At 37.2% G+C, this 24,312-nt stretch overlaps 2 protein-coding genes across 2 annotated transcripts; one reads left to right on the forward strand and one right to left on the reverse strand.

Annotated features, from left to right (window-relative positions):
• Positions 1-686: 686 nt before the first annotated feature.
• Positions 687-1,097, forward strand: LOC306867983 (histone H3.2-like; the record flags this gene model as incomplete). The annotated part of the gene is made up of 1 exon (XM_079413954.1): positions 687-1,097. One exon carries the CDS (start codon positions 687-689, stop codon positions 1,095-1,097), a length of 411 nt encoding a protein of 136 aa, XP_079270080.1.
• A 4,798-nt stretch (positions 1,098-5,895) lies between these two features.
• Positions 5,896-24,062, reverse strand: LOC306868586 (anoctamin-9-like). Its single transcript, XM_079414840.1, has 24 exons — positions 23,895-24,062; positions 22,520-22,594; positions 22,213-22,335; positions 21,604-21,746; positions 21,031-21,080; positions 20,865-20,932; positions 19,726-19,805; positions 19,482-19,616; positions 19,226-19,319; positions 17,281-17,341; positions 17,129-17,211; positions 16,077-16,181; positions 15,800-15,967; positions 15,569-15,605; positions 15,365-15,476; positions 15,164-15,221; positions 14,957-15,054; positions 13,602-13,798; positions 13,161-13,313; positions 11,311-11,458; positions 11,090-11,212; positions 7,214-7,307; positions 7,007-7,119; positions 5,896-6,870 (listed from the first exon to the last, which is right to left on the reverse strand). The coding sequence occupies exons 1-24, from the start codon at positions 23,913-23,915 to the stop codon at positions 6,768-6,770; spliced, it is 2,442 nt and encodes an 813-aa protein (XP_079270966.1). The 5' UTR covers positions 23,916-24,062; the 3' UTR covers positions 5,896-6,767.
• Between the last annotated feature and the right edge of the window lie 250 nt (positions 24,063-24,312).

Consider the following 24,312-nt stretch of genomic DNA (forward strand, 5'->3'; position numbering starts at 1 on the left):
AATATCCTTTGCCGCTGTCCTAGCCCGGTGGAGTCGATGGTCTTCACACTAAGAGCGCTTCCGCTGTATAAATAACCTTTTTTTTTTTTTTTATACCTAACGTTATCTAACAGCACTGCTAGAATGAGGTCAGCTGAACTCACTTTCCTATTAATCACTAAAAATGGCCAAGCAAATGCACACACTGACAAGATACGCGATACAGTATGAGACCAAACGCGATTTCTTATGAGTGATATGTACACAATTAGTGTGAGTGAACAGCAGAAAATGATCCTTAAATGAAGAAAAAAAAGAAACGTTTCACTGCAGCAGGAAGAGAGAGACACATTTTAAAACATTTACAGTAACATTCTCCATCCCACTGTCACGTGTAGTGTGTGTATATATATATATATTTGTTTTAGCTCTATATTTTAACAGCAGTCTTCTGGTGAACATATATATAAAGGGAACCAAAAATGGGACACTGAACAGAAACCATTTGAGCGGGAAACGCAGACCACCGCTGCTTTTTCGAAAACAGGAAACGGACTGTGATTGGCCGCCTCACGCTGCGACGTAAACACAACAGCCAATCAAATGCTGCTGGTTACGCACCGCCAATGCGGCAGGAGAGCTTAAAAAGCCCCTGCACGAGAACATAGTCATTCTGTTCAGGTGAACTAAACCGAAAACTAGAGAAAATGGCCAGAACCAAGCAGACCGCTCGTAAATCCACCGGCGGCAAAGCCCCGAGGAAGCAGCTCGCTACCAAAGCCGCCCGTAAGAGCGCTCCGGCCACCGGCGGCGTCAAGAAGCCTCATCGCTACAGGCCCGGCACCGTGGCTCTGCGAGAGATCCGTCGCTATCAGAAGTCCACCGAGCTGCTGATCCGCAAGCTGCCCTTCCAGCGTCTGGTGCGAGAAATCGCTCAGGACTTCAAGACGGACCTGCGCTTCCAGAGCTCCGCTGTCATGGCCCTGCAGGAGTCCAGCGAGGCTTATTTGGTCGGTCTGTTTGAGGACACCAACCTGTGCGCCATCCACGCCAAGAGAGTCACCATCATGCCCAAAGACATCCAGCTGGCCCGCCGCATCCGTGGAGAGCGCGCTTAAACTCAACCGTCACAAACACAAAGGCTCTTTTAAGAGCCACTCACGTTTTCACTTTAAGAGCTTAAAATTCTCAACGGTTATAACCATGATTCGATATCTTTTTTTCTTTATGCAAAACGTGTGTATAATGGCCATGTATCTATAAACTAAATTAATTTGCATGATAGTGTTTTTGGAGCAAAATGTAATGAAAAAGTGTAGTAATGAGAGTAATAATTGACCAGATTTTCATTCTCTCTCTATATATAAGTATTTCATAGAATATTGAAATGTAATTTCTTTCCCTATTCATTTGTCATGTCTCCCAAAATGCGTAATAAACATGCTTTTAGTCCTGGTGTCCTCATATAAGAACATGTATGAAATCAACGTCCTGTTTCGTAACCGAAAGTCATATTTTGATTTGGAAACCCCATAACATTTTCCTGAAATGTTGATTTGTGCCACACAATTAAAACAATGAGACAGATTTAAATAGATTGTGTGTGTGTGTGTGTGTGTGTGTGTGTGTTTGGGATGAAAGAGTGGATGTAACGCATTGGTCCGTGTTTCTCGAGAAACAGCATCTCTTCTGCGGCTCCGTGCGGCTTTCAACACGGTTTTTTAGTCCCGAGCAAGAGACTGTACGACATTCACGTTACATGATTTGACTGATTTCTTTTTTATGTGGAGAGGGTGACAGCGCACCGCATTAAAAGAAATGATCATTCATGTTTTCAATAACCGCTGGCCAAACTCAAAAACTAAGCTAAAACTAAGCCTCAGAGAAATTCAGTAAAATATAATGCCCTCATATGAGGATGCAGGGTCTGAAGAGGTTAACAAGTTACTTGTATTTCCTGTAACTTGGCTAAATTTATTTATGGCCTCTTCTTTTATTTCAAAGTTATTTTATGTCAGTTACTGCTTTGTCCTTTGTTTGGACAATGGCTTGGTGAGAAAAGCTAATTCAGAGAATATTACATCGGTCAGTCATGTCTAAGGTGTTTCTCAAAGGTTCTCACTTCAAAGGTGTTTGTGTGAGAATCTGCTCAATTAGTATTTAAACGAGCAAAACGTTATAAAAAGCTTGAATCGGATCATTCTGATAACGAGACTGCTCTGATCAACTGCTGCATCTAGAAGCCAGACGTCAGAAAAAGCCTAATAAGAACATGTTTATTTAATATTGGTTAAATTGATGGTTTGCTGGGTACATTTGTTGTAAATTAAAGTAGTTTGTTTAGAAATCTACAAATTATCTCTAAATAATCCCTAAATTCTATTTTGTCAACATTTGTTTTTTACATTTTGAAAATAATGATACTTTGACCTTCTAACACTAGCACTGTTTTCTATCTACGTTTTATTTTTTATATATATTTAACTTATGGGAAAAGTTGGTAATATGTTGTCTGAGCGTTGGTCCTCTGAGGGGTTGGCATCATCTTTTCTCAGGTGTTCGGTCATCTCAGATCATTTAAGGGTTGGATCCAGACTGAAGCTTCTGTCATTCCTAGTTACCACGGGATGCTAATCAACAGAGAAACAAATAGAGACATAATTAGCGTAGCTGCTGTTCCATCGAAGCAAAAATGATTTGTTCAACCCAAGCTAAAGAATAATAATAATGTACATTTGATCAGATATAACTGCAGTACAAGATTATAAGATGCATTATGTGAATGCTTGGCTAAAGAGATGTGTCTTTAATCTAGACTTAAACAGAGAGAGTGTGTCTGAACCCTGAACGTTATCAGGAAGGCTATTCCAGAGTTTGGGAGCCAAATGTGAAAAAGCTCTACCTCCTTTAGTGGACTTTGCTATCCTAGGTACTACCAAAAGTCCAGAGTTTTGCGACCTTAGGGAGCGGGTTGGATTATAGCGTGGTAGAAGACTAGTTAGGTACAGAGGAGCTAAACCATTTAGGGCCTTATAGGCAAGTAATAATATTTTGTAAATGATACAGAACTGAATAGGTAGCCAGTGCAGAGACTGTAAAATTGGGGTAATATGATCATATTTTCTTGACCTGATAAGAACTCTAGCCACTGCATTTTGGACTATCTGTAGCTTGTTTATTGAAGATGCAGGACAAGCACCTAGCAGTGCATTACAATAGTCCAGTCTAGAGGTCATGAATGCATAGCTAGCTTTTCTGCATCATTTTTTTCGCTGCCCACTTCTCCAGGTGTATGCTCACTACTGTGTGTACACTTGGATGGGTTAAATGCAGAGCACATCAGCATAACAATGAAAACTAATCCCGTATTTTCTAATAATATTACCAAGGGGCAACATGTATATTGAAAATAGAAGAGGACCTAGGACAGATCCTTGTGGTACTCCATACTTTACTGGTGATAATTGAGATGACTCCCCATTTAAATGAACAAAGTGGTAGCGATCGGACAGGTAGGATCTAAACCATCTTAAAGCCTGCCCATACTGTTTTTGCAGTATAGTTTTGCAATCGATCTATGAGTGTGTCATGGTCTATAGTGTCGAACGCAGCACTAAGATCAAGTAATACTAGCAATGAGATGCAGCCTTGATCTGAAGCAAGAAGCAAGTCATTTGTAATTTTAACAAGTGCAGTTTCTGTACTATGGTGAGGCCTGAAACCTGACTGAAATTCTTCATAGAGATATTTTTTTTGCAAGAAGGAGCACAATTGAGCAGACACAACTTTTTCTAGAATTTTAGACATAAACGGAAGATTTGAAATGGGTCTGTAATTTGCCAGTTCACTAGGATCTAGTTGTGGTTTCTTAATAAGAGGATTAATAACCGCCAGCTTGAATGGTTTTGGGACGTGACCTAAAGATAACGAAGAGTTAATAATATTGAGAAGCGGTTCTTCTGCTACAGGTAACAACTCTTTCAGTAGTTTAGTGGGTACAGGATCTAATAAACACGTTGTTGGTTTAGATGCACTGATAAGTTTATTTAGCTCTTCCTGTCCTATAGTTGTAAAGCACTGCAGTTTTTCTTTGGGTGCGATGAGTGAAGCTGAAATACTAGACGCAGTAGAATCTACATTTGATATTGTATTTCTGACATTATCTATTTTATCAGTAAAGAAATTCATAAAGTCATTACTATTAAACTGTGAGGGAATGTTTAGATCGGGTGGCGTCTGTTTATTTGTTAATCTAGCCACTGTGCTAAATAAGAACCTTGGATTGTTTTGGTTATTATCTATGAGTTTGCGGATATGCTCTACCCTGGCAGCTTTTAGAGCCTGTCTATAGCTGGACATACTGTTTTTCCACGCAATTCTAAAAACGTCCAAGTTAGTTTTTCTCCATTTGCGCTCAAGATTACGAGTTTCTTTCTTGAGAGAATGGGTATAACTGTTGTACCATGGCGCAGTACGGTTTTCTCTAACCTTTTTCAATTTCAGGGGGGCAACAGCTTCTATTGTGTTAGAGAAGATAGTGCCCATGTTGCTAGTCATTTGGTCTAGTTCATGTGTATTTATGGGTACACAGAGCAGTTGAGATAAATCAGGCAGGTTATTTGTGAATCTGTCTTTGGTGGCTGGAACAATAGTTCTGCCCAGACGATAACGCGGAGCCATATAACTAATATTATATATTATATATTGTGTATTATATATTATATATTATATATCGCCTATATTATATATTATATATTGTGTATTTTTATTTTTTTGCTGCTTTGTACATTGGTTATTGGCTATTTCTTGTTATTTTGTTTTATTACCTGTGTCCTGTCCTGTTACTGTCTTTCTGTTGCGCTGTGGAGCTTCTGTCACTACAACAAATTCCTTGTATGTGTAAACATACTTGGCCAATAAAGCTCATTCTGATTCTGATTCTAATATCAGTAATACGCAGCATGCACGATACAAGGAAATGATCAGTAACATCATCACTTTGACGTACGATATATATATCGGTAAGATCAATTCCATGCGATATAATTAAATCTAGTGTATGATTAAAATGATGAGTGGGCCCGGTGACGTTTTGCTTGACTCCAAAAGAGTTTATTAGGTCAGTAAACGCAAGTCCTAACGCATCATTTGTATTATCAACGTGAACGTTAAAATCTCCGACAATTAGCAGTTTATCAACATTAACTAGTAGATCTGAGAGGAAATCTGCAAATTATTTTAGGAAATCTGTATATGGCCCTGGCGGTCTATACACAGTAGCCAGAGCAAGAGACAGGAGAGATTTCTTTTGCATATCTAACAGTGTAACATTAAGCAGAAGTATTTTCGAATTAAACTTTGGATTCTCTGATTAAATGTAGCTAAATGTAAAACGATTCATGTTAAGAGTAGCTGTACCCTAGACTAGAGGATTCAAACTTCCATGTATGGAAATGCAATCTTTAGGTGCACAAAATCTATCTAATATGTTGGTTTGTTTGTTTTAAGGAATGATGGAGTAGTCATAAAAACAGTGATATCTTGTATGTATTAAATATGGCATCAAAGACTATAATAGATGTAAGAATGAACATCAACACGTGAATGCTGGGAGATAGAACAGAAATATAACAGAAACTAACACTATGGAGATTCTACAAATCTAGCAAAAAGAGGCACAACTTGCATTGAGAAAATGTATAATTCTGCTTTTTTCTCTATACAAAATCACTGGCTGATCAACCCTGGTCACTTTTCTAAATATAACTTTTCGTATTCTTTCATATGTTTCATATACAGTATTGCACTGCTTATAAAATGTCAAAGGCATATTGCTATAACATTGCCATTGCTTTCTTTGATTTCTGATCGATTTATGTAAAAAAGGTGGTGAAATTGACTTAGAGGTCAAGACGTCAATTTCACTGATTTTATTCAATTACATTCTGACAGAACAGAAACCACAGAACTTTCATTACATCATACATTTATTTATTTGTTTTTCTTAAACAATATTATTGAATTTTATATTCAGGCGATATATGATGAGAATAATACATATTTATTTTATAATGTATATACATCTTATAAAAAGCAACAAATGAGTTCACTTGCTAAAAAAAATATATATATATATATACAATGTGTGCAACTAACAAAGTTTGTCAAAATATTCACATTTCCATATTTAACTACTTAAAGCTTGGGGTCAATAAGACTGATTGATTTGAAAGAAATTAATACTTTATTCAGCAAGGATGCATTAAATTGATCAAAAGTGACTGTAAAGACTTTTAGATTATTACATTGACACTGAAGACTGGAGTAATGATCCTGAAAATCCAGCTTGCCATCACAGGAATAAAGTACATTTTAAAATGTATTAAAATAGAAGAAACTTGTTCAAAAAAAAAAAAAAAAAAAACTTTAATTCAAATTTTTCTATTTTAATTTTACTATATTTTAGTGGCAATTGTACATCACTTGATCAAATAAATGCAGCCTTGGTGAGCAATATATATGTCTTAAAAAAAAAAAAAAAACTTACAGAGATCCAAAACTTATGAACAGTAGTGTAAACATATTTATACATGATAAAGACAACTGATTTATCAAGCAGTCATTAATCCACAAACTGTGAGATGCAATAAACAATAAAAAAATTACCATCTTTTAAAATGTAAAAACTTTTTCTTTTTTCTTTCTTTTTTTATCAAACTAAGGTAATTAGCAACAATCAAAAGACCTAATAATTGTATGCAGGATAATCTCGTTTTAGCTCATTTTTCTCACATACTATTTAACTTATGTGCTTTTTTCTGTTTAGATGTTGTTTTTGCATTACCGTTCTCATTTAGTTTGGTCAAAGTGTTCTGTTGTGCTCTCTGAGCTCTGAAAAACAACAACAACAACATGAATAAGCACTCATTAAAAGAACTTGTCAATTCATGAAATATTCACTCTCTCTCTATTTACATTCTGTTTGTTTTATTCTGTTTTTTTATTACCGGTAACTCTTGCTACTGACCTCAATTCTTCCTTAAGCCTCCTGAGTTTATCATACAGTCTTTCATTTCTCACATCCAGTGGTGAGGCAGGGACAAACCAGCTTGCTACACACTTAAATGTCACCACTACATGCTGGACAAAGAGAGAGATAATGAATTGAATTCATTATTCATTATCTTAATGTATTATTCTGTCTTGAATCATGTTCTTGTGTATGTCAGATTACCTCAAATAGAATGATGAAGACTAATCGTGCTGCCAGAATGACCCAAAACTGATTAGTTAAACTAAAGTCTTCATGACTTCTGTAGTCTCTGTAACTGAAACGAAAACCATACAAAGTCAAAGCTTTGATTTTTTGTATTTATGTTTTTTTAGTTGAACTAGAAGCTAAAATGTACAAAAAACATACTAATTAATAAGGGGAAAAAATCATGTAATTTTGTGTTTTGAGGTGCTGTTAAGACTGGGTAAGCCAGAATATTGATAGCTTATTCTAGCTAACAACCATAAAATTAAACAGATAAAAAAAATTCTCAGTCGCTTTTGATATAATTCTCAGATCATAATTGAAATTCTCAAAAATACTTCAACATCCACATCATCTAGTCACTTAAGCACATAAAAGCATTTTCTCATTGCTTTTATGTGCAAAGTTTGGTCCATTTACGCAACTGATTATGTACAGTTCTATCATGACAACTATTGGAGGGTTTGGGATGGTAACGTACATGACATTGTTAATGTGTTTGGTCTTGGCAGAATAGATATGCTACACTGCTGCTGTAGTAATGAGACTTGCTTCTGCCAACACATCCACAACATGCTGCTGTAAGCATGTAAGAAATACTGCTGCTGCACATATAACATATAAGAAATAACCCCCGTAGCATACATGAATACCCTGTAGCAGATCTATACAGGTGGAGCTGGGGATGGAGGAGGGTTTCTGAGTGCACTGCAACTGCTACAGCAAAGCACTACCCAAGAATTTGAATGTTGAGCGGACAGCTCATTAGGCGCTGTGGGATTACAAATTTAAGGATCTGTCTTAGATCCACTGATTCTATGTCCTGACATACAATCACCTGAAAAAACTAAGGTGAAATACATTGCATTTAGCATTTATTGTAAAGATGATGACATCAGATGAACGCTTCTGTTGAACAAAGTTTGTAGCAGAGGTTCCTCCCAGTTCCTGTTCTCTTATTGCAAGTCAAATGAACCAGATTACTAAAACTCTCACCTTTTGTTTGTAATTATGAGCCAGTCTTTGAGTATAGTTATGATGATTGGATTAGGACTAGTGAAATGGGGCAGGTTACTATACCCGAATACTTAATTTGCATGCTTTGTTTAAGGTCGTCACCCAGGCGCTTTGTCTCTGTTTAAGCACTGCCCCGTAAATGTATATAAATTACAATGTATCACTGCCTTAGTTAGGCTTTTGATGACTGCAGCGCCACACAGCCCATTCTCAACAAAGAACTCTGCTGAAGATACCCAAGAGTCTTTTGGTCTTCACTTCTGAGTTTCCAACAAAGCTTTCGTCCCGCATAGTTCTAAGAACTAGCCAGCAGGGTGGTTCCTAGAGAACCAATTTCCCCCTCGGGCCATTTTCCTGGTTGTATTCGCACCGGAAGCAGGAACTCTGAAGCTGCCGATAGTGGCGTCTTTATTCACGGCATTCACAAACAACCGGTGAATGGAGGAGGACACTGTGTGTTTTTGTTGTGTGTCGTGGGTTTTGTGATAACAGAGATGGAATGATCAATTTACACGATTAAAAGAGCACTGACTAAATCTGACTGAATCTCCAAAGACAACTGTGTTACATATCATGAGAAAAGAACACAATGCTGCAGACAAGAGATGGATGTTGTTATCACTCTTTTCCATGTTCGTGGAGTAAATACTTGTACAAGGCTTTTTAAATATGCTGGGTAGTTGGTGTATCGTACTGTATGTGTCTGGCCAATCATCATATACTGTTTTAGACCCTACTCTTCTGTAGTTCCCCCAAACAGAGTTCCTAGAGCTAAATACGTTCCTAGTTCCTGCAGTGTGAACATGCCAAAAAGCGGGAACTTCCGCTAAAATTTCTAGGAACTATGAAAATGTTACTCTGCTGATACAAATAGGCCACGTACACACTGCAAGTTTCAGGAGTGACAACCGCATTTAAATGCGGGAGTGAGTGCCGTAAATTATTGTTCCATGTGTGTACGGAACAGGAGTCACTCCCGCATTTGTTACCATAGCAACATTTTGGCTTCTTGCAGGAGTGAATAAAAGTTTAGCTGCTTGGTATCTGCCATTTTTTGGCTAAAGACTCTTTTTCTCTGTCGATTTTAACTGAACTACCGCTGATAGACGTGCTGTGTTTTGTTTCTGCTCGGGAGGCTGCTTTAGAGAGCGCTGTCTTGCAGTGTTGCCATGCCCTCATAATTACAAGCGCTTTTAGGCATGTTGTTTGGTCTTAGCTCATAAAACTTTATGGAGTTAGTAAAGTGGTCTGTTGCAGATATGAGATATATATATATTTTTTGGTGTTATAATTTGGGTGTTTTTGTGCTTGTCCTTGTTCGTTGTTTTTCTTTCTGTGAAGATCTGGCAACACTGACACTTTACCGCATGGCTCATGAGTGCTGCTAGCCCCGTGCTAAGTTAAGACTTCTTTCACTGTTATTTTCTTGCATCTCACATACAGACGAAGGCACATTTCTGATGCACGTTCAAATATGTCATTAACAACTAGTTGTTCAGTTCAGTTCCATATACACTGTGTAGAATTTCTGTAAGTGCGGTTGTCACTACCTGTATTTTTTGGGAGTTAATGCAGTTGTCGAATGCGCTTGTCACTCCCGTATTTTAGTGAATTATATGTATACAGAACGCGATTAAGGAGTAAAAGGTGAACTGACAACCAAATTTAGCTGTAGTGTATACGTGGCCATAGAACCAATCAGCTGTGCCATCTGATAATGACTTCATTATATCAGATTGTGTTTGACCTATCAAACTGTGCCATCTAGAGTTTCATGACAGAACTTTGGATTTGCCTGCTGTTTCCAATTATCAAATGCTAAAGTCATGTCTATATATAATAGGGTACAACGGGGCTAAAGGCGCCCCGGGGTAAAAGGCACCTTTGATATTATTTTCATCTAAATCACTAGATGGCACAAAAATATGGCTTGGCACTTTCCAAAATATTTGCTTTTCAAGATGCACGTGTATATTTATCTGATCTTTGACGCGATCGTGCGCAAAGTTGATACTGTGCTTACTTGATCTAATATTTTATGTTTTTTTCAAATGTAGATTGAAGTAGCAAATGAGAATCGCTAAAATGAATGAATTTTGAAACAAAGGTCTTCTTTATGATTTTCAGTTTTGTTTAATATAATTAAAGCAACAGTTTTAAATAACGAAAAAATATGAAAAAGTATGGTATTTGGGGTAAAAAATGCCCCCACTGTTGGGGCTAAAGGTGCACAGTAATTAACATGATAATTAATAGATTGCTGACTTTTCCATTTGTTGACATGACATGGTTTCAGATGGTAAATATCATATATTATGTTGGGTGTCCATATTATAGATAATCACCATGTTTAGAATGAAACCATATTTAAAAATTAATCATTTTATTTTTCAAAATAAGCAGACTATAGTACAAACTTTGCTAAAGTGATTGTTTTGAACAAGTATTAACTTGAGTTAAGTATTATTTTAAAAAACGTTATTTTAGGTGAAGTATTTGTTTCAATACTGTGTGTTGGGTATAAGGCCCATCTTGCCACCTCATACATTTATGAGATTTTTAAACAAAAACAACTTGAATTATTTATTTTCACACAAAATCTGTTGCTGCATTAATGTTTTTCTGCAATTATACATTTTAGGCGCAGTAAATAGCACATTTTTTTCTTAAGGTGGGCCTTTAGCCCCGTTGTACCCTACTGGTTCTCTATTGAATAGTCTTAACCCCTTAAACATTTAAGTATTAGTTAAAAAATGGATGGATGGACAAACGGACGGATACATAGATGGATACATGGATGGATGGATGGATGGATAGAAGGGTTAGTAACATTACCTGCAGTGTGTCACATTTATGCCACTGTAAGTGACCATTTGAACACCTGTGAAATCATCCCTGACTCTCTCATCACTTATATTAGCAATGGACAGAGTGTTGTTTATGTATCCAGCCATGCAACTGAGAAACACACAAAGAAGATTAAAAGACACACTTGTACACTTTTGCTGCTGCAAATATACTGATCACGCAGTTGTGAAAAATCAGGTCCAACTCACTGAATGCCATTAGCACCGCCACTGGCACAAGGTCCATAGAAGTACTGGTAAACCAGTCGTGGAATGAAATCAGAGGATATACCAATGACCAGTCCATTAGCAATGACTGCAAGCACACCAATCACCTCAAGCACATCCGTCCAAACACCTGAAGTCATAAAAAGAGTCACAAACACATACATACATATATGCACACACACACACATCTTTTCCATAACCATTTTCCATCCTCTCTTCTTCTTTCATTTTCAATTCTCTTTGCCAAGTTTCATTATACTGTGACAGATTCATAAAATAACTGTTCCAACTGATAAAACCTCCTTAAAATGTAATTGCAAGCAGCAATTGAGTGCTCAACCACAAAATGCTCTGAATGTAAAGAGACCAGTCTTGTGATTTCTGGCCAAACAGTTCAGAAGTTCAGAAGTTATAAGCAAACAGAACCATTTTTCACATATCCTGATCACTATGTGGCACTGTGCTGAAACGGTGCAGTTAAACTCAGATCACGTGTTGCTCAAAGTGTTGATGCCTATAGCCTCATGTCCACTTTGGCGAGTTCTTCGACAAATTAATTTGTGCATTATTTGGAAATGGCTTGACTGATCAATATGGTTTCCTAAGCCTCATCATTCAGACTGTCAACCCAAATCCAATTTTCTGCATATGACTGATTGGAATCCGATTTAGATGACTGACTGTCCATACAAGGTATCGCAACTGTTCATATCCGATTTGTGTGTCCAGAAGCGCTCTTTCGTCTTACGGAATATACGTTGGTTTCTATGGCAATGCCACTGCGTTTGAACAGAAGAGCAATGCAGTTTGCAAAACAGATGTCTCAGGCTGATGATACACAGGACAATGTTTTTCAGCAATGTTTCTTGGGCACTTTCCCATTAATAATGGGTAACAAATTTCTATCTGGATACTTTAGATCTTTTGTGGGCCCTCTGTCTCATCTGTTGCCCATTGACAGCAACATTGCCCAAAGTTGCCCGACAACATTGCTCAAAAAGTTGCCCTATGTATCATCAGCCTTACAACATGACAACATGTTGCCGTCACGCTGGATTTTATTTCATCCTATGAGGCAACGGCAGAAACGCATTAAGCTGGAATGTGCAACTTTATTCCATGCTGACGTCTCCACTGGTTTCAAAACTCAAAGAGGTGCATATACAAGCAGTATACTGTCAGTAGCAGTATTGTTCCCCTTGACTTGCACTTTACAACAACACAAGCTTGTTTCTGCAAAGACATTCAGTACAAAATCGTCTGACGTGTTTACATTTTACGTGGTGTGAGAACATGAAAAATCTACACTAAATCCGATCTGACTGAAACTGATTTTCAGGAATGCGATTTGAATAGGATTCCAAACCACCAAATATGAATGTAGCTCAAACAGATTTGCAAAAATCGGATTTCACGAAGTTCATTGTTGGTCAGACTATCGAAGTACGATCAGATTTCAATCAGAATTGCATAAAAATCGGATTTGGGTTGACAGTCTGAAGGAGGCTGTAGTCGACATGATCTGAAGATGATACGGTTTGATTGTCACAAAAATCAGACAAACGATCTAGAAGGAGGAAAAATTCAAATTTACAGTAAAACAAATTATGGCAGAAAATTACGTCATAGATGCCTGGTCCCTAATGATGAGGGATCCTATTAAAAATAAACTTCAGCTGCAACAGAAGGACACTTGAAAAAAATAAATGTGCTAAACACAACCTCATTTTACCCTTATCAATGGTCCTTTTGGTCTTTAGGAACAGCAGTAACTACAACTCTCTGACAGTGAGATCAGAGCGAGAATTGTTTTTCACAGAATATTCTCTTACCAATATCATTGGCCTTTGTTGGTACTAGTCTGCGCTCAAGGCTGACCATCTTAATGGCATCCAATCGGATCTCAATGATGTTGTTTAGAAGAGCCAACAATGGAGCCAAAGGAAATGCAGCTACAAAGATAGTAGTAAAACTGAACTGGATCACTGGGGAGGGGAGAAAAGCACAATGCAAAAATCAGATATGTGTGTGTTTCAAAGAAAACAAAAGCTTTGTGATAAAAGATTTCATGCAAATCTCTGCAACAATGCTAGGCTATTGTGTGTGGTTGCCAAGTGGTTACAGTTCAATTGCTAAGGTGCTTTGAGGGGATGTTAGCATACAACTTTATGTTAGTTGGAGGGGTGGTTATTGCTGGCCCACATCAAAAGAGCCCACCTCCAAGTCCAAAACAATTACAATTGTATCTTTAAGTGTATGTTCAAGATCTGTACCCATTTCCAAGAACTCATTGAAGAGGCTGAAGCGATCCGTTTTAATCAGGCTGTAGTTTCTGTGGATTTCTTCAAGTTTGCAGATCTCACAGAGTTCGGATCCTTCCTTGGCATTCATAAACTCCTTCTTATAGCATTTGAAACACCTTTTCCTAAACTTCTTGGTCTTTTTCCTCTTCAACCATCGACTAAACCAGCTGCAGAAAGAGGGTACAAAGAGGGTTTTTTTTATCTGTTATACATTTACTGAACATTATACAAAGTTCATAAAGAGAATCTGCTTGATTTTGATAAAAGTTCCTTAAAGAGGTCACATGATGCTATTTTAAAGATCACTATTTTGTGCATTTGGTGTAACAGAATATGTTGACATGCTTTAATGTTCAAAAAACACATTATTTTTCAAAAACTGTACATTATTGTAGTTCCTCTATGCCCCGCCCCTCCTTCCAACAAGTGCAGTCTGCTCTGATTGGCCAACTGGCACAGTGTATTGTGATTGGCCGAACACCGCAAGCACGGTGTTTTTTTTAGAAATAGCCTTTGTGCTTAGCCTGCCTTGTACTCTCCTAGGTTCACAAACTGTCGTCCATAAAATGTGTTGCACAAATTCGAACAATTGGGTTGTGGTGTTGTGTTGTAAACAAATCTTAATCAACGATTCCTAATTGCATCTACTTTGGAAAGGCCAAATAAAGTGCTTTTGCTTTCACCTAGAAACACACAGCGTCTCCCTGACACGGCTGCATCAACACTACTGCGGTTACTGAAACCACTCCTTCTTTCTTTGTGTGAACATTTGGGCGGCATTACGCAAATATTTCCACATCGTGACGTAGATGTGGGGGTGTGTTTGAATGAGCCGTTTTAGGGGGGCATGGCAGAGTCTTAACTTTTATAAAGAATATCTCTTTGGGTTTGAGACTTTAGGGATCTCATCTATGCACGAACAGCTTGTAACACTCCAAAGAGAAAGGAAATCTTGAAATCGCATCATATGACCCCTAATAGTTTTTTTTTTCTCTCTTGGTTGCGCTAGTAAACGTGCATTCCTTTGTATAACCAGTGTAGTCAGAAGTGACATTATTAAGACAGCTGTTATCAATGAAAAAAGAAACACCCTCTAAGTTTAGTAAACCAGTAAACCAAACCATTACTGTTTTATACCCATTGCTGTTTTTAAGTGAGGCTTAAATCAGTTTAACTAGCTGTTCATATAACAATGTGTAGTTAAAGATGCACATTTGGAACATAGTTTTCAGTATTATGCAATATATGGCTTCAGTTTTGAATAAGTTATTGTTTCTCAGCCGCAGTGTTAAATCATGAAAAGCAAATAAAAAAGTGATACTTACGGACCAGAATATTCAAATATATTGTTGAAGGTCTGTTTAAGTACCATGATAACAGACATCTGAATGAACAAATCTGTGAGACAGCCACTTGGGTGACACTGAATTGAAAAGGATATAATATTGCATTAAAGATAGCATGAAAAAGTGAAACGCAGAACATATATATGTGTTTGTTTGTCTCTGTAGAGAAAATGATAAAAGCCACACCTCTTCTAGTCTCCATATGCCAGATATCCTCACATATCCTCCAGGATGACCATTAATCCTAAAACACAAATTAAAGTTCACTTTGCTCTTTGATTACATATTTTATTCCAGTAAAACTGTAATAAATTAAGAGAAATTAAGGTATTTTCTGTTTTGTAAAATATAATACAATATAATATAACTTTTAATTTTCCAGGCTACCTTCCCAGAAAGAAAGCTGTGTATATGAGAGAGGAGAACACTGTAAAGAACTGGAATATGAACATCTTGACTGTGAAACTCCTTTCAATGGCAGCATAGGAGTGCTTATTCTCTGTAAGCAGGAACAAAGCAGTATATGATGAACAAATATGGTTTACAGTCAAAATGTTTGATAGTTAAAGCCACAAACCCTGTTCCACTGACCTATTTCACTCAGCTTCATAGCTACTGTACAATTGACCTGCATAAAATAATTGTACATGGTTACAAGTATTGTCATCATATGAAAAGAGACAAATGTTCCAATATTCCACAATCATGGCTCTGTCCAAACTTGATCCAATAGGAAATACACCAACACAAGACTTTATTAAAACAAAATGAAGACAACCATCTGTTCTCTGACAGATAGTGGGAGGTTTGTGGAGCTTTTACCCGAGTCATGACGGTGATGGTGATGTAGTGAAGCACGGCTCCGAGCATCACAGCAACCGTTTGCGAATTCTCAGTAATGACCTTCCAAGGACTGTTTTCAGCCAGCAGCACAGTAGCGATCACTCGACACACAACCAGGACATGGGTCAAACCAATGATGATCAGCAACTGATGACACACCACCACAGAAGCCATCAAAGCCAGTTAAACCATGCATATATATTAATTAAATCTTTTCATGAGAGTAAAGTAGCTTCCACTGCCTTCCGTTTCTTACCATGAGAGTGACTAAAACCAGTACTATAGTGGAGCGCAGATAAGAGTGCTTTTGCATCTTGGGTTCGCAGTGTGCATTATTTACAATCTCCAGAATCAACTCCTCCTGCGTGATACAACCACATTCACAATCACATGTTATAAAACCACCCTAAACGCTTAATATTTGTAGTTCCTGAGAAGAGAACGAGACGCTGCATCATCAAATCAACAGAGCATCAGGAGTTCCCTCGAAGGGGAACTTCATTACTTTCAGTTGTTTGCCTTATGCATCAGATCAAGATGCATTTAATTCTTTGCATGCATTTGAAAATTATATTTAGAAATGATTATAATATATTTATACTTCCATAGATGTGTTTGAGCACCTATGTCCCGCATGTCGTTCCAAAGAAACCTGTAAGACCTACAGAACACAAATTAAGATCTTTTTGATGGAATCTGAGAGCTCTCTGGCCCTCCATAGACAGCAATGCAACTGAAATGTTCACAGGTCCAGAAACGTGGCAAGGAGATCGGTAAAATAATTGTATGCTGTTCTGTGTCAGCTGCGGCACGAGGATACGTTCGTTCAGATCAAATCACAACAACGTAGGAAGCATATCCGCCGTGACACAGAACAGCATACGTTGTTTACGTCCAGCGGGTACTCTCCAAAATGGTGCTATAGGGTGCGCTGGAGACGAATTGTTGAATAAAGTCTTTTTTTTTTATTTTGTGCACAAACAGTATTCTCGTAGCTTCGTAAAATTATGGTTGAACTGATGTCACATGGATTATTTTACCGATCTCCTTGCTACGTTTCTGGACTTGTGAACATTTCAGTTGTATTGCTGTCTATGCAGGATCAGACCAAAAAAAAATTACAAATCTTAATTTGTGTTCCGAAGATGAACGAAGGTCTTACGGGTTTGGAACGACATAATTAACGAGTAATTAATGACAGAATTTTCATTTTTGGGTGAACTAACCCTTTAATAGGTGCTATCGCCCACTTAAAAAGCATAAATGTAGTTAGTGTTGGTTGTTATAGAGACTGTTGCTTGCTCGTACCTCTTCCTCACACCAGTCAAAGACCTTCCATGCACACACGTAAGATGATCTGTGACGCTTCCAGAACTCCAGAAACACAGTAGCTGCACAGAAGACATTAACATCTGACATACTCACTTCAACTCAAATGTGGTTAGAGCTGTTGAACTTACCCCACACTGCCATGAACATGGCGAATGCCACTGTTCCCTCATTATCAAACAGAAGGCTCACCTGCAAATGTGACCCAAAAGACACAGTGTCAGCACATATTACAATAGTCTAACCTTTATTTTAAAAAGGGCCCATGCATGCAGCTAGCAAGGAACTTTTTTTTGCAAGTTTTGAATAAACATTCTTCCACTAACACTAATAGATCTTTCAAAGCAAAGTAATCTAAAAACATTAGCACAAAAGCCATTTACACATTTGTCAAACATTACTATTTTCTACATGTCTCAGAGCTTGTGCTAATCTACACGCATTGTTCACACGGTGCAGCCCATTGGTTTTAGTTGCATCAACAGCCAACGAGCTTGCTGCTCAATTTTCAAATAATTGGATAGTGCTCGATGCAGCAGTTGTGCTCAGAAACCCTCCACCTCCCCAGTTCCACCTGTATAGATCTGCTAAGGGGTGATTTCATATATGCTATATGCAGAGTTATTTCATATATGTTATGTAGCAATAGGGGTGGGCGATATGGGAAAAATATCATATCACGATTTTTTATAGAAATATCACGATTCACGATTTTTATCACGATTCTTTGTTAGTTTTACTATTTTGGTTTTACAAGTTGTCTGAGCATTACAGCCAAACTAGAAAGACAAAGATGCATGGCAGATATTTAGGCCAAAGTGGGCGAAGATAAAAAATCTTTGTCATTATTTTATTTTTCTTATTAAAAAATAAGAACAAAGATACATATTACAAATACACATAATATACAAATAAAACAAACAGTGCTTTATTTCCAGGTACAATAGGTGTATTTAGCAGAGCATTCAATGAAATTGAATGAACAAATATAAAAATAAAACACTAGATAGACTGATTATTATAACTGTATTAAAGTTTTTCAGTCAAGAATAGTGAGTGATTTTTCTCTTTTGCGTTTTGTTGTTTTGTTAACGTTAAATGAATAGTTCCCCACAAATTAATATTCTGTCATCTGTCTGTCAATTCTGTCATAATGTTGTATTTTTATATCATCATTTACTCAAAAGTTGTTTTAAACCGGAATGAGTTTCTTTCTTCTGCTGAACATAAATGCTATTTTGAAGAAGGTGGAAAACCAAACAGTTGCTGGTCCTCAGTGACTTCCATAGGATTTTTCTTTCCTACTATCAAAGTCAATGTGGACCAGCAACTGTTTGGTTTTCCACTGAGTAAATAATGACAGAAATTAAATTTTAGGTGAACTATCCCTTTAATGACAGTCGACAGCATGTTTAGTGTCCTGTCCCTTTAAGAGCTGCACGCATCTAATATACAGTACAGGCACGCATCCGTTTCTCTCTTAACTATTTACTTTCATTTTAGAGATAACCAACTCAGTCTGTATGTAAACCTTGTGTGTTTTGACAGGATTAGCGCAAAATATAACTTAGTTGAGTAATCAGGCGCTGTTAGACAGGCGTTTTAGTGCGCGTGCTTCAGGTGTATGCGCTCAGAACAAGCGCACGTCAGACCAGCGCGCGAATTAAACATTTAACCAGCAAGGCTTGTGTGTAAATAATGTACTTTTGCGATAGCGAATAAGTGCAGTGTCCTGTCAGAGTAACTCTACTGCTGTATGTCGTGTTGTACAGTATATAGAGACGGCGGCGCCAGAACTGTATTTGACAATGTGCGCGGTAGCGCGATACTACGATATTTCTTAAAAAGCAGATCGTGGAGACATTTTTATCGTCCACGATCAAAAATCGTCATATCGCACACCCCTATGTAGCAATACACGCTAATATGTAGCAATGTGTTAAAGCCCTGATGTGAATTATGTGAAAGGGCCTTGAGTGCTTCTAATAAGTGGGCGTCACGGTATATTGCATATGTGTGGATATGTAAATATGTAACTTTATCAGTGCACAGTAAACTGAATAAAAAGTACAGTACCTTTGCATACAGGCAGGTGTCAGAAAGCTCCCACACTCTGCATGTCTTATCGCACAGAGGGCACATAATTACGTTTGACTCGCACACCTCCTTTCTGCGTACACACACACACACACACACCAGCTGGTTTTACTTAGGACCCATAATTTACATAAGATATTAAATGGCAATCAAAAGCTTTTCACATATTGAACAAAAGACAACAAAGATGCCCTTAACATCAAACACTGAAGTTTATTAATATTAAGTTACTCACATGAGAGGACTTGTGTTGTAGAAGGCCACGCCGTACAGAAACACTATGAGACCAATTACAGAAGTAGGAATCAAGAGAAATGTGTACCAACCCAGCCATAGGAAATACAGAGCCACCTTCTCGCCGAGGTAGTTTCTGCAAACACAAACAATAAATTCATCAAGAAAACTTCAAATATACTTTCAATTTACACCAGATTGGGAGTAAGTCATAAGAAAAAGAGAGCTGAGTATAATCAGAGAACCTGACGTTAGTTATGGGTTGCCCTCTGAAACAAGCAGACCATCGAGCCCAGCTCTGCTTCAAATCCTTTTGCTCCCTTTTCTACAAATTAAAGGGCACAAATTAATGTTTTTGTTTTTTTAACAAAAGGATACAAATATGTTTGCGATCAGATATTCACTGCGACCAGCAGTGTTGGGTAAGATACTCAAAAAAGTAATCCACTAGAAATCGCTAATTACATCTTTAAAATGGCCATTTGATAACATTACTCATTACTGCATTTAAAAAGTAATCAGATTACTAATTACTTTACTTTCAAGTTCCCTTCATGTTTACTTTACTTTTCAAGTTATGAAACCTAAAACATAAACTGCAAAGTGAAAGTCATAATTCTTTCAGTAATTTAATATTGACTGAAAAATGACATATAAAATATGAGAATACACTTTATTTTAAGGTGTATTTGTTACAGTGTAATTATACATATAAGTACTGAGTAATTAACTACATGTGCTTACTATATGGTAAGGGTTAGGGTTTATTTTATTATTATATTAAGTACATGTAATTTTGCTGGAATAAACACAGCAACTTGAACTATTGCTTGCATTTTTTTTCCTGATAACAGCAAAAATGTAATTCGCTTATCTGTACGATCAATTTTGATCGTACAGATAAGAGTAATACATAACTTAAAACTGTAAAAGGTCTCATTCCATTTGTATACACTCACAATGTCAACAAAACATTGTGCTTTTGTAAAATTAAGAAAGCAAACAGAGTGTGTGTGTCTCACTTGAACTTCTTTCTGAAATGTGTCACAAAAAAGAACAAAAACTCAGCAAATACTTGAGACACAGACATGAGAAATATATCTGAAGAAAGCTTGAAGTGTGTTTTTTTAAATGACGTAAGTCGACAAATATTCTCGGATAAAATAATCCATATGAAACCAACGCAATGTGTCTTTCCCATCTTAGCTCATTACTATGTTTTACCCAATTCTGGTGACCAGATACTTTTCCTGTAGTGCTTTGAGTATAAAATACTGACACATGTACAATTATCGCCCTGAGATATAGTTAAATACATTTGCATATACGTAATTAATCTGGAGCGTGGACTCTGTCATTGAGAGGACATCAAATCAAATCAAACCTCATGTAAACAAAAGTGAGTCTCAAAAACATTTTTCTTCATGAGATCTGGCAGATATTCTGAAACACCTAAGAGAGAGGTAAAGCAAGACAAGGCGTTACTAGCATAGCATAATACAGTAATGTCATGTAATATGCAATGAATGAGCAATCAACCTGTTACTCACCTTCTGATTCAATGCATGTGTGATGCAGCATGAAATCAACAATACGAATCCTGAAATAGAGCCACAGCACAGATCAAAGCTTCTTCTTTATTTGGGTACACAATGCAAACCGTGACTATGGCACCTTTCTTCTCTGCATCACATAAACAGAGAATAGGGGATTGCTGTGCTGTTGCTACACCGTAAAAAAATAAAAAGTTGAGCCAACTTAAAATTTTAAGGCAACCAGCTTCTATCATACTATCTCTGTATTTAGAAAATATATATTTAGTTATTCTTGTAGTGCACTTGAACCATCTTTCATACACTAGTACACTCAAGTGTATTACAAGTGGTGACTAAATACATTTTTTTAAATACATATTAAATGATTTAAAGTGTTGGCCAGGAATCTGTCAGTTAGTTGATATACACTGAACCAGAATCTACAAAGTTCTGCAAATCACAAATTGCATTTGTTAAAAATGTCAACTCAATCTTTTTTGCCTCTTGAGGTCTTCAAACACAGTCAGAGAGCTGTTTATGTGATGTCCTGGAAGTGTTTTTCAGCGTGTGTTGGTGTAAATGTATTACCTGGTTGACTGAGGTATGGTACCCTGCTGCTCACAACTCCAGTTACAGGCATCAGACACTTTTAAGAGATACCGGTAAGTCTCGAAAATATGTTCTGGTGCTCGGATGCAATAAAACACCTTATCATCCTCATCTCCAAATTTCTTAAAAAAAATAAATAAAATCACCAAATGCAAAGAGTAAAGCACACGTATTTGACAATAGTTCTGGAGCTTAATTATTAGTACCAATCCCCAAACAATATAATAAATCAGTGCCATTACATCGTTTTGGATCATTTTTCTAATAATATTAATAGTTCTAGTGGTATATTTGTGATAAGCACTGCCAAGTCTTGCTAACTGAACTTCAAACTGTATCAATGACTTCCACGCATTCAGAAGCAAAGACAAGACCAATGTTTGAGCAAAAGACAATGTCTGTGTAAAAGACAACCGCAGTTTTATGCTCAATTGTTGTGTCAGCAATTACACAACTTTTCAACATAGGGAAACAACAATTACTTACACTTTCATATCAAAAAAGTCAAATATCCCCTTCTTATGTCAAGACATTGCATATTACATTTAAAAGTACCTAAACCAAGAACTCAAAAATGGAAAAACTCACATATACAATTAATTTCTTCTTCTTTAAAGCTTCAATGAAAGCTGTCTGTTTTTTGAAGATGTGGTTGTTCTCATCCTCTGAGATTTTTGCCACAAGAACATAATCGAAGGTCAGAGGAGGGTACTGATGTCCAGAAGAAAAAAAAACAGTGTTAATAAATGATCTGTTGTTAGATAATCTAAATTATATATCAATTATTTGTTCCACTGACAATTACACTGACAATATAAATATAAAAATGTATTCAGTTAACACGAGATGCATTTACACTAGTGGTCTCACTGAGGTGATGTGCTCTAGGCCTTACCACTGGTGGCATAGATGGGATTTCAATGCCATTCTCATTTACAACTCCGATGGTTTCTAAAAGCTCAATGCTCCCCTACAACAACACAATATATACAGTTCAGAGCAATAACCTCATTTACAAGAAGATAAGAAGGTGTTCTCAACACAGTAAGAGTGAAAAAAGAATATTGTAAAACAACAAAAAGCATGCATGATGTAAGATAAGAGATCACAGACAAGGGATTTGAGCTATTTTTGGCACAGAAATGCCCTTTAGATCAGTATCAAACTCGTCCGTTTACATTTCAATCAGTTTTGACCTTGCGTTCTTACTCTAATGCTAAATAATGACACAGATGCAGCTCCATACTGAAAACTGAAATAAAAAAATAACACATTTGGGAAAGTTCTGGAAGGCTGTGACTAACCGCCAAGTTCTACTTTCATTCTCCTGACCATACTCTTAAAGTTGGTTGTGAAACCAAGACTGGCCAAGTAACCTTTCTTATGATTCTGAGAGCATGCCGGCGAATGCCAGAAATACCTTCATGCTGACTAAAGTTATGAAGTCATGAGGGTGTACATTGTTTCTGGTTAGCTGTTGTAGTTCACATACATAGATGCAATCTGATTCTAGATAGCCACCTTGCAGCTATCAAAGCTAGTTTTCTTAAAGCAACCCTTAGAAAAAAAAAAAAATCAGAGGTGTAAACGTCCCACAGCAACACAAGCAGGTGCTGCAACCACAGCAAATGCTTTGATTGGAGGACGACAGAACGTTTTGTGTTACTCGGCGTGACCTAAACACAGATACTATGTCTATAGATACTGCTTCTCCATGAATTATCTGACAGCTTCACGCCGTCAATCAAACCATTATCTGTGTGATCTTCACCTTTTCACAGGTTAGTGGAAGTCTCTCTGGGTTTGGTTTCATATAGAGTTACTTCCCTTACAACACACTAGATCCTCAATCCGAGTGCAGTTTGCTTTATCTTCATCTATATTAAACTCTATATGTTCCTCTGAAACACCACAATGAGCAGGACTCGTAAGCAACACAATGTTGCATGATCTTAAGACTGCCTTGCTTACATTGATTTCTGTCATCTTTTCATTCTTGTCACAAAAGCAAAACAGAAAACTTGAGGTCATTCCTTTGTCTAGTGAATCAATGTTATCAAGCAACCACAGGTTTAAACTAGCCTATATATAAAAGTCAACTGGCAGACCTATCCTTCTTGGTCCTTAATTCCTACAGGAACTTCATCTTTTATCAGACACACAAAGTGTGTTGGCTCTCAGCTCCCATGCCTTCAGTGAAGCACTAAGAAACATTAACGAGTAAGAGAGGTACGAGCGATGTTAGGACAGGTGGCTGAAGTTGACCTCACCTGTCTCCGGTGGCGCTTCATCTTCGGTCCAGGTGTGTGAGTCACGCACTTTAGAGGAATCGTTCATCATTCGCCATTACAAACCAAAGCGTTCACACAGAAGATGAATGCGAAACTCAAACAGACTTCCGTGCCGCGACAAGGAACTAAACAGCTATTGTTGGCTTCACTGACACCTAACCTGAGGAATGCGGACGGATTATTCTCAGTCGTGACGTCACACAACGTGCGTTTATGATAATAAAACTAATCGCGAGCGCAATAACCCAAACAGATACGTCTAGTGGAGTTCCCTTTTATCTTTTATATTAAAACAACAACAATATGTAGGCTACATGTTATTCATTTGCAATATTATATACTCACTTTCTATTTAGAAAGTTTAGTTAATTTACACTTAAGAATTAGTATATGAGGC

This window comes from Barbus barbus, assembly GCF_936440315.1.
Source record: "Barbus barbus genome assembly, chromosome: 50".
Classification (NCBI taxonomy): Eukaryota; Metazoa; Chordata; class Actinopteri; order Cypriniformes; family Cyprinidae; genus Barbus; species Barbus barbus.

What these genes read in the sequence shown, in the direction of transcription:
- LOC306868586 (XM_079414840.1), bottom strand. Translation starts at nt 23,915, where the DNA reads ATGAAGCGCCACCGGAGACAG. An exon ending in TCCCATCTATGCCACCAGTG is followed by an intron (nt 22,336 to 22,519) that starts GTAAGGCCTAGA and finishes TCTGGACATCAG; the next exon opens with TACCCTCCTCTGACCTTCGA. An exon ending in CCATCACCGTCATGACTCGG is followed by an intron (nt 15,606 to 15,799) that starts GTAAAAGCTCCA and finishes TATTTTATGCAG; the next exon opens with GTCAATTGTACAGTAGCTAT.